A 14,899-nucleotide genomic window follows, 5' to 3' on the forward strand; every position below is an offset into this window, starting at 1 on the left:
GGGCCAGCAAATGCAATTTGGGAGCCAGAAAGAAAAAAATCAATGATGCAGAGAAAAATGCTATGATTGTCCACTTTCATTCTATGTCAAAGAAGAAAAAAAAATGTCTAGAGGTTTTGAATGTGAGAAACACATACTGTTAAGTGTACTTTTGCAGCAAGATGAGCACACACCTGTTCATGCGGCGCAGACTGAGCCTGGGGCAGTGCAACAGATGACGGCTTACCATCGGGGGCCAGAGGGGGACAAGATGTCTCCTTAACCTTTACACAATATATATGAAAATATCCACAAACACAGACAAACGTGCACACACAGAAGTGGAAATGACACGGGAAGATGACGATGAGAATGACATTTATGTTTTACCTCGGAGTATTTTCTTTTAACTCTGTATTCAATTCAACACACCCAGAACTACTGCCAACTTCAAGGTATGTTTGCTCCTGCTAATTTATTTTTCCAGTTAATTCAATCAGGAAATGAGAATGAAAAAAAGATCATTAAGCGTTGCAGCAAAAGAATAATGGTTCAAGGCTTTTGTTTGTCAGTGGTTACTTAAGCAACAAGCTGTTGCAAATGACTTTAAAGTAATTAAAGGTCCCATGTTATGAAAATGTCCCTTTATGAGGTTTGTTTTACATTAATATGAGTTCCCCCAGCCTGCCTATGGTCCCCCAGTGGCTAGAAATGGCGACAGATGTAAACCGAGCCCTGGGTATCCTGCTCTGCCTTTGAGAAAAGGAAAGCTCAAATGGGCCGATCTGGAATCTGCTCCTTATGAGGTCATAAGAAGCAAGGTTACCTCCCCTTTCTCTGCTTTGCCCAGCCAGAGAATTTGGCCCACCCATGAGAGAGAGACATCATGGCTTTCAAACGAGCAAAGTGGCAGTTGGTCAAGGCCACACCCCCACCCTTCCACCTTCAAGTTCACATCTTCCTCTCCTAATATTAGAAACCTAAACCTCACCCCAAAGCTGTCAAAAACACAATATCTCTCAGCAAAAACACCAGGTGCATATCTCCAAAATCAAATCTCTCGCTCCAAGGCCAAATACCCAACTGTTCGCCAGATTTCATGGACATCTGTTGATCAAATTTTCAGATGGCCTGCTGGCAGACAAAATGCCAAAGACACTACATAACAGGACAAAAATATAACCTAGACTGAGGTACAAATTGAAAGAGAGACTATGGACGTAAATACAAGTTTGAAACTGAAAGGACAGCTACAATACATTACATAAATATTAAAACCTTAACTGAAGCTGAATTTAATAATCCAAGTACAGGTCCAAGCTGCACATGGTGATGCATGACCAACTGGGATCTTGGTTTTCTGGTCAACTCAAAATTGGCAAGAACTACAGATTAGTTTACTCTACAAGAATATCATTTGAATTCTTATTGTGATTACTGTTTCTTTAAAAAGCATTCCAAACTTTCCTTAAAGCCCCTGCCTTAGTGTTCAGCACAACTTCAATGCTCTGCCTGCAGAAAGTAACAGTAATGAGTCACAGCTCAGTGCTCACAGACAACTCCAACTGACCAGACAACCAAGAGTGCAGACCCTAAGTACACCCTTATACCCACTGATGAAGCCTGATCATGAGCTGGTACATGCACCATGCTTCCCCTTCACTTAGTCAGGGTGGCTTCATTATATCAAGGCTCGTTTTTTGTCAAGAATCAACTTTTGTTTTTGTAGAAAATGTAAAAAGAGCAATTTTGTTAATCACAAAGATGAGATGTAGTATTATAATGCTAGTTGTAAGAAATTAAGTAATGAACATTGTCAGGGGGTTGCACGTATATGAACAGTAATGTCTGTGTTGTTATCACAAAGCATGCTCTGCCCTGAGGTTAAGCAACATGCACTTTTATCACTCCGTACCTCGGGTTTCTTTACAGCGATTGGTCGAGGTTTTGGGATGAACCCCGCAGGAGGAGCAAGGGGGTCTGTCTTTGGGACAGGGATGAATCCTGGAGGTCGTGCCAGGGGGTTCTGTTTTGGTGGCACCGGACTGGATTTTCTGGCATGGATGAAACCAGGCGGAGGAGTCAACTGATTCTGTTTGGGCAGCGGGATGAAACCAGCAGGCGGGGCCAAAGGGTTGGGTTTGGGAGCGGGGATGAATCCAGCTGGAGGGGTGAGGGGTTTAAACTTTGGTGGTGCAGGGTTCGGTGCTGTAGTACTGGGCACAGATGTGGATGTGGCCTCCTCTGTTTTTTCCACAGGAGGTTTTTCCTCCTCTTCCTTCACCTCTCCTTTCTCCTCCTCCTGCTTCGCCTCTTCTTTCATGTCCTCTTTGCGGTCCTGGGTGCGGGTGCGAGGCCGGTGATCCTTGGTTCTGCCTCTGCCCATTAGGCTGGTGAGGCCCATGGAGATATCATCCTTGTCCTGCCCAGCAGCTCTGGTGGTTTTGAGCGCCGGGTCTGCAGCAGAGGCAGCCCTCGCAGACTCAGACACAGCGGGCGGGTTCTGCTCTACCGTCCCAGCAGGAACCACGCGTCTAACAACTCTTCTCACAACCCTCACCACCTTCTTACCACTCGAGCTCTGCTCCTCCCCCGGCGTGTCTGAACCGCCCATAGCAACTTTATCATTTGACTCTTCAGCTGATGATGCAGTTGACTGTGGACCACTTCCTGTGTCTAGCTCGGGTTTAGTGACTGCCTGAGGCTGACTACTATCTACATCAGACTGCAAACAAACAGAGCAAGGCAGAAAATAGTGCAGATTATTCCCATGGCTGATGCAGATAAACTGCCAAACATTTCAACAGCAGGTTCTGGGATCAGAAACTGTGTAGAAAGGATAATTCAAACTGTGTATCTCAAAATCCTCACTCAAACTCATGTTTGCATACGATGCATTTAGGTGATACCTTTTGTTTGTGGACACTGCAGACATTGTGTTTCAGACAGTAGGCCAAGTGATGTTCAGTGTTGACAATGAAGATACTAAATTGTTAGAAAATGTCCTTAATCAAACTCATGCTTTGTAAAATTGTAATTGCCCTGAGAGTAATGAAAATCACCTCAAGCCTTATCTTAATAATTAATGATCAAGAACTGTATTTGTCGTCACATATTCCAAAATTCAACATATTACTAGCTAACTTCCTAGGACCACAGTAAAGTCACCTGACTTTAGCTAGCAGAAGGTTGTGATCATGATTAATGATCAAATATCTTTCTGTTATCTTGTACCACAGCACACAAAACAGGTGTCATCATGTGAAGTAGTGTGAAGTAGTGCATGCAGGTGAAAAACACTTACATCTGGCTTGTTCTCAACTTTAACCTACACAAGAAGAAGCAACACGAAAAAAGATCAAACCACGCATTCAGACCAAAGCGTTTCTTACTCAACATAAAGGAACAGTTCACAAATTCAACAAGCAACAGCATGCACATATGAACTGAAAAGCAAAAACAACAGAAAAGCGAGACTTCCCTTTTGCTCCCAGAATGAAAAGCGTGATTTGTACGCCATGGAGATAGGCCAGAAGTCATGGAAACAAGCAGGGTGACGTGGAGAATAAATATATGGAATGATGAGAGAAAAAACAGACAGCAGAGGAGAGGAGGATGTACTGCACGTAGCGATGAAGAATGGAAATTTAGGTGTGAGCAGTGGGATACTGTAGACTTGCTTTCTGCACAACAACAGGGCAGGGGGACCATGCAGCCCTGAGGACAGAACACATGAACAACTTAATGAAATGGTTTGCTTTCATCACACTACAAGAGACTAGTGAGAGGCATGAACATGAAGATCTAACAAGACACTGCAAATAGGACTAAGAGTCTGTACTTAAGAATCATCTGCAGTAGTGGTATTTATAATATGTGGGCCTCACTCGCAATCAATTACTATAACTATGTATGAAGAACTGCCCTTCACCTCAGCACACTAAAATGATTACATACTATGTTGGTAATTTGTCTCATTTGTAGTGATGACACAAAATCTATCAGAAAACATATGACTATTGCACACACCAGACACAAGTGTTGCCGATAGCAAAACCCATTAAAGCCAGCTATATTAGTGGCCAATTGACAAAGGAATCAAACAAACATGCTTGCGATTCTTACACTTGCATCCATACTTAATAACAAGGCAAACATGCGACTTGCTGACATTTGTAGAATGCCTGCCCAAACTTTTCATTAACAGTTTACTCATTGAGGAGACACAGCAAAAATGAGTTGGGCAGCAACATGTTTCACCATCTCTGGCCCGTGCTTTCATTAGAGTCCACTCCTATAAATAGTTTCAGCAGCAAAAGGAGGCCATTCTGAGACGCCATCAGAGCCCAAATGGAACTGCTAAGCAGAGCATGTACACCCCCGGACCAGAGCACACTGCTCACCACACACACACACAGTCCACCAGAGGCCTGCGCCCATTACCTTCTCTTTAGGCCTGGTTAACCTTCCAATCTTCGCTCCGTCACTGGAGCAGGGCAGTCTGGGCCAAGGCAGGGTATGACCTGGGTCTGCAAAGAGCTCACAATCACTAGTTCTGAGTGAGTGGGAGGGCAATGTCTAAGGCGGGGTCACAGTCAGCACAGCACAGTAAAATAAAGCTGTGGTCTGAGGAGTGAAGGGGGGGTAATGTGAGAGGAGCTGGGCAGAGAGATAGAAGAGGGACAGCTGCTGAAATACAGAGGGGTTATAAATAGAATTTGCAGAAGCACATCGATTAACGCTGCCACTTTTCACTGCCACTCTCTTCTCCTGGCGACAGGGAATTAGTGAGGTGGTCTCCCTCATCAGGTGAAATACAAACTTGTATATGCCCTTTCCATTTGTAGGGAACACAAAAGCTACAACAACACAATTAAGAGATCGAGAGATGATGCAAATATCTATGGCTCAGTACTGAGTGCAACAATGTCCTTCTCCAAACAGACTCCAAATTGAATGAAAGCTTATTTAATCTTCCACCCCCCCTCCACAATAAGAAGTGTAGGCATTTGTCACAGTGTGAAGCATACACACTATTATCTGAACAAGAATCATCTTCGTTCGCTGTGAGGTAAGAAACCTTTCTCTCTATGCAGCTACAGTGATGCACACATAAAGGACAGATAAACCAGATAAATCATCGAAAAAGGAAAACAGAAACATAATATCTGTAATGCATGTTCCTCACTATGCTTTTAATACCACAAGAGGGAGCTATAAACTAATGTATTAACCTCTCTATTTCACAAAGGGTTCTGCTTATAGGCACACTACTGACCTAAATTTGAGATGTTGTATTGTTTGGTGACAAACATTAATAAGAATGATATTCGACAAATAACAAACATTTCAAATGTATCTGCTCTGAAGCGTAAATCAAGATTTTTAAAATAAGACACAGACCAGTCAGATAGTATTGGTGCCATGGAGTGAAGCCACACAAGGAATACATGGAAATGTAGCAACAGGCTTGGCTGGGCAGTGATGAGCTAATCCAATCTTTGCATGACCTTTACTTATTCATAAACTCATTAACAGTTCAATTTATCACATAACCAGTACTTGTGGGAGTTTGTTGAAGTAATTCATTCAAAATCATAAGAAGCAAAACCTTTTTATTTCGATTGAAAAATTGAACTTTCCTGCAAAAATCCTATAATTCGGCTATAAGTCCTTTCTTTCTAGTGGTAAAATCAGAAGCTCAAATATTAGCACTCATCAAGACCCAGGCAAACACACAGCCTGTCTAGCACAGTTTGCTAATCCCCAGAGTCAGTTACTGGGACACAGCATCATGTCGACTGTTTGTCTACACATTGTTAGTGCAGAGCAAGATTAAGGACTCTATACACCATAAACACTGCTGATTCTGACCCAGTTAAATCCTTCAATTTCATGAAATCTGTGTGAATCATATTGGAAACAAATACAACATAAACGCTTGGTTTGTCCACAACAAAATCTGCTATTTCTTGAAACCCTGTTAGAAAAGGCAGAGCTGACAAGGAGAAGAAACCAAATAAAGAAAAGCTGTGAAAATCTGAAGACAGAATGACACAATCCCTGAAATCAAAGTATTACAGTTATTGATGGAAGCTGATCATGTAGAGATTAATATCTCCATACAGTGTAATCCAAAAGCAGGCAGAAATCACATGCCATGACGTGTCCATGCTCTGGGAGCTAATAGCAGAAATGAATCACTGGACATGGCAATCTGCAGTTCTCTGAAAAGTCCAGGATATGACCCAGAATTTACTCAGTAATAGTAAATAGGCTTGAAAATCTGAATTTCTCTCTGAAAGTAAGCCACATAGGCATGATTTAAGGAGCAGCTTATTTTAACTTGGTATGATCTCACCTGTGCTTCCTGGGTTAAGCAGAAAGAAAAAATGGCATCATGTAACAGCAAAAGACAATTGTCATGGTGTTCACATACTATAATAGCACACATTGATAATCTCAATAAAACAGGAATGCATAATAGTATGTATATACATTGTATCTGCTTGTAGTGACACAAATAATAGCATAATAAAACAAATAATGATGCTCAATCAAAAAAAGCTCTTGCATATTATGGCTGACAAGATGAGGGTGTGTCTGACAAGTGTCTGTGTCCCATTGACTGACAGACATGGTTTCAGTCACACACCCAAGAATGTCAAGTATGTCTGTCTTAATATGTCAAACTGCAGCCAAAAATAGTCACAGTGACTTTTTTTCAGCTGACAAAATTACATGAGAGGTCAAGGCCTGAAACCAGGGCAAGAAAAGTATTACATTATGAAATATTAAATACATGTAAACAAAAAATTTGGGAATCTTTAAGTATAACCTCTATTATTATGCAAACAGCTTTATTCTTGGAAGCCCCACCTCTTTCTAATCCATGCCTGTACTAATGCTCCCTGCTATGTAGCATCACCCCACTGGAAAGGGGGATGATGTGATTTAAATGGGCAGCTCGGGGAGGAGATTACGCCATTTGCTAATTTCCAAATAATAAAACTGTGTCTGGGCTGCAGAAAGACAGGGAATGGTACGGCATGAGAGAAAAGTGATGCAGGGATATTAGACAACCACATAGGGACATCAGGTCAGCCATGGGCCACATTGCGGCCAGATTTTGTCACTGCAGTGTCACAACCATACCGTCACAACCAACCACCCATCATACCTGTGTTTAACTGTGTTTTGAAATTACAAGTGGTGCCGCCAGCTTCCAAACGATGAGACCTAAAGTCAGTGTAGAAATAAGTATTAAATATGGTAGTAAAACGTATCAAATAAATGTCAAGTTAGCTCTGCCAAATAGATTATAATAATAACTTAGTGGCAAATGGGTTTCATGAAGACACTAACCAGGTCAAGGGACAGCCCTTTTTGGCACCACTGACTTGTTGAGAGCCCCCTGCAAAAACAGCATCTCAACTTGGTTTTATAATGCCTAGGACCAATTAATTTACCTGGAAAATTGTCTACCAGTGCCCCTCCCTTCAGAATGTCTGTATGACAACAAATAGATACACAGGGTATCACAGTCCCACTCACACATTGTACACCTGCTCATATGCAGTGCATTCGGATTCAGTTATACAAACTGAACAGAAGTATGGTAGAGCACTCATTTTGCACCTTGTTTAAACACACAGGATTAGTCAACCCTCCTTAGATACCTAATGGTCATTGCATGTTAAAAACAACAAAAGTTGGTTTGGCAGTAATCTACTCCACCTAGGCCATGGCTCTGGGGAAAAGCTGTTTCTGAGACTGTTGGTCCATCAGCGTATGGTTCTGAGCCTGCCTGAGGGGAGGGCGGTACACAGGGGGTGTCCGGGCAGGGTGAGAGGGGTCTCTTGTGATGTTAGAGGCCCATATGTGGAGAAGCCTCGAGTGGATGTCTCTCAGGTTTGTGAGAGGTGGAGAGTCGACACTGAGCCGCTTTAACTGGCTGCTGCAGGTCCTTCCTGTGTGGCACGGTGCAACTCGAGTAGCAGACTGTACAACAGTACCTCAGGATATTCTCAATAGTGCTGCGGTAGAAGTTGATCAGCAGTTTTTGGGAGAGTCTGTTGCGCAACAGGATCCCAAAAGTAGTTTCCATCCAGACTGGTTTTGGTTATTTTAAGTTTTTTTTTTATTCTTCAAATCTTTCCCATGTTAAAACCGAGACAGAAGTCCCAGTAAAAAAGTTAAGAGAGCAGATATGAATCTGAGGTCAAATATTTGTAACATTGCAGACCTTAAGAGTACGACCATTAAAGACATTCACATCTTTGTTTTAAAGGGTTCAAATCCTGTTCCAATAGTTTAAACGTATTCATTTCAGTTATATTAACTGTGAATGTGACGTTACATAACAGTGATCTGAGTCCAGTGGTTTCATCTCAGTCATTAGATGTCCACTGGCCTGAGTGGTCTAAATGCTCAGTGTCTGTGATGAAGAACTTACAGTGAATCAGGAAAGACAATAATAGCTTTGGAAATAAAACAGAAAGGACAAAACAGAAGAAGAGTTGTTTTAGCCTGATGTGGTGTGGACAATGGCTGCCACCCAATGGACAAAGGCCTCATGTGCTCAGCTGCGCATACTTGGCCATGAAATCATTTAATTTAAGCCCAGTATAATGTCAAGTATGGCTGGGCGACATGGACAAAATCAAATATCACGATATTTTTGACCAAATACCTCGATATCGATACCGCAACGATATTGTAGTGTTAACTATTCGTGCTTTAACAAAAATATTTACACAATGAGATTTTTGATAAATAATCATCAGTAATGTGGATATAATGACTAAGTGGGTAAAGGCAAATAAAAGAACAGTTACAACAGTCTGGTAAGTTCAGAAAATGACATCACTTTACTGTAATGCAGCCTTTAAAACCAGGAAAAGACACCACTCGTGCCATATCACGATATCAATATAATATCGATATATTGCCCAGCTCTAATGTCAAGGCACATTTAAAGTTTACTTCTCTTGAGAAGTGATTTACTACTGACTTTTTGGATACCAAATAAGCAAATGTTGAGATTATATAACTCTAATCAGAAACCATATAATGATAAAACAGAAAGAGACAGACAGTTTGGTTACACTTTACTTGAATGTATCTACATAAGAGTGACATGAGACTTTGTGAACGTGTCATAAACATTATAAACAAGTCATAAACGTCATTCGGTTTTTGTCATGACAAGTTATGGTTGGAGTTAGGGTTAGGGTCAGGGTTCATGTGTCATGACTGTGTCACGACAGTGTCATGTGTTCATGACACTGTCATGTCACTCTTATGTAGATACCTTCAAATAAAGTGTTACCAACAGTTTTTGTTCAATAACCAGCTTCTTATTATTGTACTCTAACTGCAGTCTTGCGCTTACACCATCACTGCTGGTTGCCTGGTAACCTCACAGTGATGACAAGACTCCGCAAAGTCACTGCACATAGCCAAGAAATAGTCCAGCACATAAACCCTGGTAAAACCACAACTAGATATAGATACCAAAAACACAGAGGTACATGGTAATTTGTGAATTTTAGATATGCTGGTGGACTGAGATAGGCTAGCCTTCTGATTCCAGTGTTCATGCTAAGCTAGACGAACAGTCTCTGGCTGTAGCAACATTGTTAGCGGACAGATATGAGAGTGGTATTAAAGTTCTCACCTTATATTTGGCAAGAAATAAGAATATTTCTGAAAATGTCACTATTTTTGTAACCTTTACATGTCCTCATGCATCACATATGGTTCTAACTGTGTTGCAGAGCTCTAGATCTGGAATCCAGATCTTATTATAACCACCTATAAATAGTGCTGTTGGTTCTAGGTCACGCTCACATGCACATTTTCTGCTTTTTAAAATGGCCTGTCTTATGATGATCATCAAGACAAGTTGAATGTAGGACAAAGCAAAGTGTCTCTGGCTCTCTGTGCATATGCATTACCACAGAGGTACGGTCCCATAACTTAAAATTATGGTTACATGGGTAAAGTATTGGATAGATGGAGAGACAATGTGATACACACCAAAACGATCAGCACATCACAATCAAGTTCACACCTGCGGTTTTACAGGGCACTTCAGACCATTTCAGTTTAACTTAATATTTTATCACTAACGCCCCATTTTACTGATTGAAACATCTTTCTCAATAGTCTACATAGGGCCTATGTTCATATATCATGTATCATAATAAAGACTAAAATAGGGCTGTTCAATAGACAAAAATAATATATGATATTTTCTTAATTTCCAAGGTTCAATGATATCCAATAGTATTCCGCTTTTAAACTGAAATTATAGTAGTGTGACGTTCTAATTACATAGCCTAATTATTATGCTGGGGCTTATAATCAAAACTGTCTATTGTATTTTGTTCTAATTATATTACATAATAAAACCTACCAATGTACACATTGAAGGTAGGGCTGCGCAATTAATCGCAATTGTATCTAAATCGCAATATGGACTAGTGCAATATAGGAAATCACATTGGCGCGCAATATTTGTTGATAGCAAAATATGTGTCAATTCTGAATGAAGTATTGTGGTGCTGCAGAGACATCCCGGCCTACCAATCGTATCCTACAGACTAAAGAAAAAATCTTTGTTTGGTACAGATCCTCGCAAAAATCACACTATAATCATCTTAATTTCTTTCAATGTTAATCATTTTCAATGAAAATGAGAACAGTGACACAAAAACGATCATTCCCTCCAAAATTGTGAATCAAATCGCAATATCAGTCAAAATGATCGCAATCAGATATTTTCCTCATATCGTGCAGCCCTAATTGAAGGCATTTTTTCTATAAAAACTCAAAAGCACTGTGGACACATTACTGCTATACCTCAAATAACAGTGTACTGCCCGGCCCTAACCTAAACCAAAGTTTATGTCACCCACTGTCTTAAGACACTTAAAAATGCATAAAGGTGTTTGTTGTGCCACTTAATAAAGAGTTTAACTTTAAGCTCCTCTACATGTTGCACATGATTATCTGAGAGAAAAGAACTGAATGGGCTGCCAGCCACGTCTTACAAGACCATATGGCCATGGTCTGTGGTGGCGTTTGGGCCGTTGTTTCCTTCAGCGTCCTATTGTTTGGTGTCAAAAGACTGGGGAGGAGGGAGGGGGGGATTATATATACGCAGAACACATTCTCTCTTTCAAAACACACACTCCCCCATACATACAAGCACAAAGGCACATTACCAGTGTCATTACAGTTCCAGCCATGACCCAGGCCTCTTTAATCCACTACATGTGGGCGCAAAACCACATACTTAGAAGGAAATACCAAAATGAGAAAGAAAGGCTGGCATTTACAGTAATTTTAGATGGTGATTTTAGTAACATTTACGCAGGTATATATTTAAAAACCCAAATAATGCAGCTCCAGGAGCACCAGAACAACACAGTTGTTGCAATGCAAATATGGAGAAACATTTTCAAAAGTCTGAAATTGTCACAAGATCCAAAGTGAAATCCTCACCAACAGAAAACCAGCTCTTACAGAGAGAGGAGAAGAAAATCAGTAGCCTAAATGTGGAATTTGTGTTTGCAAGTTAGAATCTATTCAGTCAGTGGACTGAAAATGATTCAACAGTAGTACTTACATCAAAGATGTGTTTGTGCAGGCCTTCAGTGGTCCTCAGCCAGCTGCGGTTCAACTCACTCAGCTCCAGAATCGGCTGCACCTTTAGCCGGACTGTCTCTCCAGACTGACGGATCATCTCCACGATCTCGTCCCTGCTCTTGTTCTCCACATTGATCCCATTGATTTCCACGAGCCTGTCTCCAGGCACCAGGCCCAGTGCCCGGTCCTTGGTCCCAGAACCTGGTTCGGCAAAGTGCACCACACGCCGACACACTCCTCCATCAGGCTGCCTTTCTAGCATGGTGGTCCTCCGCAAAGAGAAGCCAAAGTCCCCAGTGTTGCGCCGCTGTATCTCCAGCTCTCTTGGATCTGGTATTGGAGGAGCAGCAAGCATAGGCAACTGCAGTTCTGCACCAGGGAAAGTCTTCTCCACCATCTCAGGAATGTGAACCACGTTGGTGCCTTTTGGGTTGGAGTGGGACTTCAAAGATGTAGTCCAGTTCTGCCCACAAAGATTTGACCCCTCCAAAGTATTGTCCTCTTTGCTCTTCTGGGAAAAAGACACGTGCCTCTGGCCTACCACAGAATTCAACCTGGCCAATTCCCCAAATTTAGCTGCTCTCTCTTTTACAGAGCTGCGACGGTGATCCAGTTCATTTCCCTTCACATCTTCACCAGAGGTACTTGCACTTATTTGCCCCTTATCCAGCCCCAGGTTGTTGTGAAGCCGCTCAGCCTCCAGGGCTGTCAGGCTGAGCTCCATGCTGGTAGCTACCTTAATTGGGATAGGACTAGAGATCTCCAACTTGCCCCGAGAGTCCCTCTTAGCGCTCCCTCGATTGAGGTGGAAGAAGCCTCTACGTATGCTCATCTCTTCCAGGCTCTTTAACTCTGCCTGGGACATACGCTCTTTCTTTTCTTTCTTCTCTTTCTTGACCACGTCTTTCTCCTTCTCCTTGTCTTTCTTAATTAGGTGAAACATGCTCAAACTCTTGCCAGTTTGAATTCTTTACAGCGACAAAAGTTTCAGTTTACAGTTTCATACAAACAATGAGAGAGCGAGCATCTGCAGTAGCTATGGTCCTATAATGCCATCTGTAAGGAAGAGAAAATTAAGAAAATGTTTGCTGAGAGCTTCACCGAGAACCGTCTAATTTAGTTTTGCCTGACTAAGGTACCAGCATGCCGATTATTGGCCAATATTGTTTAGTCATGCACATCTGTAATGGCACATACAGTATGATGACAGATGTGCAAAACAAAATTGCAGTATATACAGTAAATTCTTCCTAGTATGCTTTTTTAAACCCTTTATTTACTTTGAGTTAAATATAGCCTGTTTGTTATATTTATGTTTCAATTTCTAGAATATGACATCAGCCTTAAAAAGTACATTATTTATTGTGTTCTTGTAAAAATTTAATAAATCCAACCCCATAAAGTAAAGAAGGCATGTCAGGTTGACAAGGTTCACAGTCCTGTCCACAATTTTAACATTTTTCTTGTTGTTGTTGTTGTTGTTGTTCTTATTATTATTATTGTTGCATAAAACATTTGATGAAATAGGCCCACTTAATTAAGTCATAACTCTTCTTCTCATCTTGCAGTGTTTGCATCATTTAATAATTAATTAGACATTTTATTTCCAATCCAAAGTATCATCGACATAACTTAAATCACAAGGAAAGTATACTGTGACATCACTTAGTGATGCTTTACAGTCTCAACAAAGGAAATGACCTACAAATATGAATGTACTCTTTTGGAGTATAGATTTGAGATGTATTCTCTTAGTCCTATACACTGACACATGTCAAAGCCACGATGCATTTCAAGTTGCCCTACATACAGACACTGTTTGGAAGAGATCTGTCTTGCTGTCAAATGTTCAGCATCGCCATTGAAGTGATGCAGAACATCTGAACATTTGTGCACGAGGCTGTCAATCCAAAGCTGAAAGCCTTGTGCACATACAGTAGTTTGTGTGAACCCATAAACAGTAAATTCGCACTTAATCCACACTTAATCACATCTCCTGAGGTCACAGAGGTTATGAAATAGCAATAAAATCACGTTCAGCACTTCTATACAATATTTATAGATTGTAAATAATAAAACATTCTTGATTGTTACCTTTACTGAACTTACTGTACACATGCTATAGCTAGGTTGTCGTTGCAAATAGTCCAGGGCTTGGCCGTAATGCTCTCCCTTTAAGCTGCTTTGCCCTCATTTTTCTAGCACCGGTGTCCTTAGGGAACACTTTCAGTAGAGAGTGTAACAATGTAATTTATATAAAATAACACAGAGTAGGCCTACACGCTATTAGCAGACATGACAGTGACCTACCTGTAATTGCTTGCGTTGTTGTCTTGCTTGAAGTTTTCAGAATTTTCCTCCTTGGAATTGACAGTAGGTGCGAGACATGTACTTCTGATGCATTCAAATGCTAGCCGTAAACTCTGATTAAAAAAAAAAGTGTGGTCGACTATATACGACCTGGGGATACAACCAATCTCATGTTTGTATTTAAATTTTTTTTCAAAAAGGACAGTTAGTAGTCATGTATAATAGATATATATTTACAGACAAAAAATTGAAAATGGAACGTGAATTAGGCTATGTGCATAGAAGAACACCAAAAAAATGACTAATCATTCAAGGAATGCTTTCACCACCTTTTACTTATACTGATTTCATGCAATCCATCTTTATTATATGTTACATGTGGACACATCGTGCCAAATCTAGCCTTCTACAATCGTATTTGGGTCGTAAATGTTTAAACTGCACTAAAAGTGTAATAATTACAACAGTACTTGAAGGCAGCACTAGTGTAACCCGGACAGCAGTGACCCCTCCTGGTCTTTTTACTTATTGGAACAGAGAATGTGCAGGTACAGGCACAGGTAAATTCTCCCAGACTGCCCTAGAATTCAACGCACATCTACATCTTAATTTAGAGGTTTGACAGGATATTGTAAAGGATGCTGATTTTAAAATTGATAAAATATAAAATGTTCTTTTAAATCCCATGTTTATACATTTAAGACCTTTGCACATTTGATTACATTTCAGCCTAAGCTCTTGAAGACCTATACATTATGGGATATAATTGCCATGCAGGAAAGCAAGAAGAATGTCAGATGTATTTGGTCAAGTCAAAGAAAATCAAGCCTTTTGTCCCACTCTACGGTAGAGGTAACCTACTGTAAAATTAACTTGAAACGTGGTTTCTAGCAGAAGGACAAAACAATGAGAACCTGACCAACATATACATAAGACCAGATCGGAGCCTTCGGGC

At 40.8% G+C, this 14,899-nt stretch overlaps 1 protein-coding gene across 7 annotated transcripts in view; it reads right to left on the reverse strand.

Moving 5' to 3' along the window:
• The window catches only part of LOC114566338 (unconventional myosin-XVIIIa), a 62,272-nt gene extending 48,253 nt beyond the window's left edge, over window positions 1-14,019 (reverse strand). For 5 of the 7 annotated variants that reach the window (XM_028594684.1, XM_028594685.1, XM_028594680.1 and 2 more), the window contains exons 1-2: window positions 13,945-14,019; window positions 11,615-12,690 (exon numbers count right to left, since the gene is read on the reverse strand). In XM_028594684.1, coding sequence (XP_028450485.1) covers window positions 11,615-12,577 — 963 coding nt within the window. In that variant the 5' untranslated portion in view covers window positions 12,578-12,690; window positions 13,945-14,019. Of the gene's footprint in view, window positions 1-173; window positions 264-1,894; window positions 2,705-3,283; window positions 3,308-4,422; window positions 4,557-11,614; window positions 12,691-13,944 lie in introns of those variants that run through there. The other 2 variants (XM_028594682.1, XM_028594681.1) reach the window with 1 other exon arrangement.
• Between the last annotated feature and the right edge of the window lie 880 nt (window positions 14,020-14,899).

Source organism: Perca flavescens, chromosome 13, assembly GCF_004354835.1.
Source record: "Perca flavescens isolate YP-PL-M2 chromosome 13, PFLA_1.0, whole genome shotgun sequence".
Lineage (NCBI taxonomy): Eukaryota > Metazoa > Chordata > Actinopteri > Perciformes > Percidae > Perca > Perca flavescens.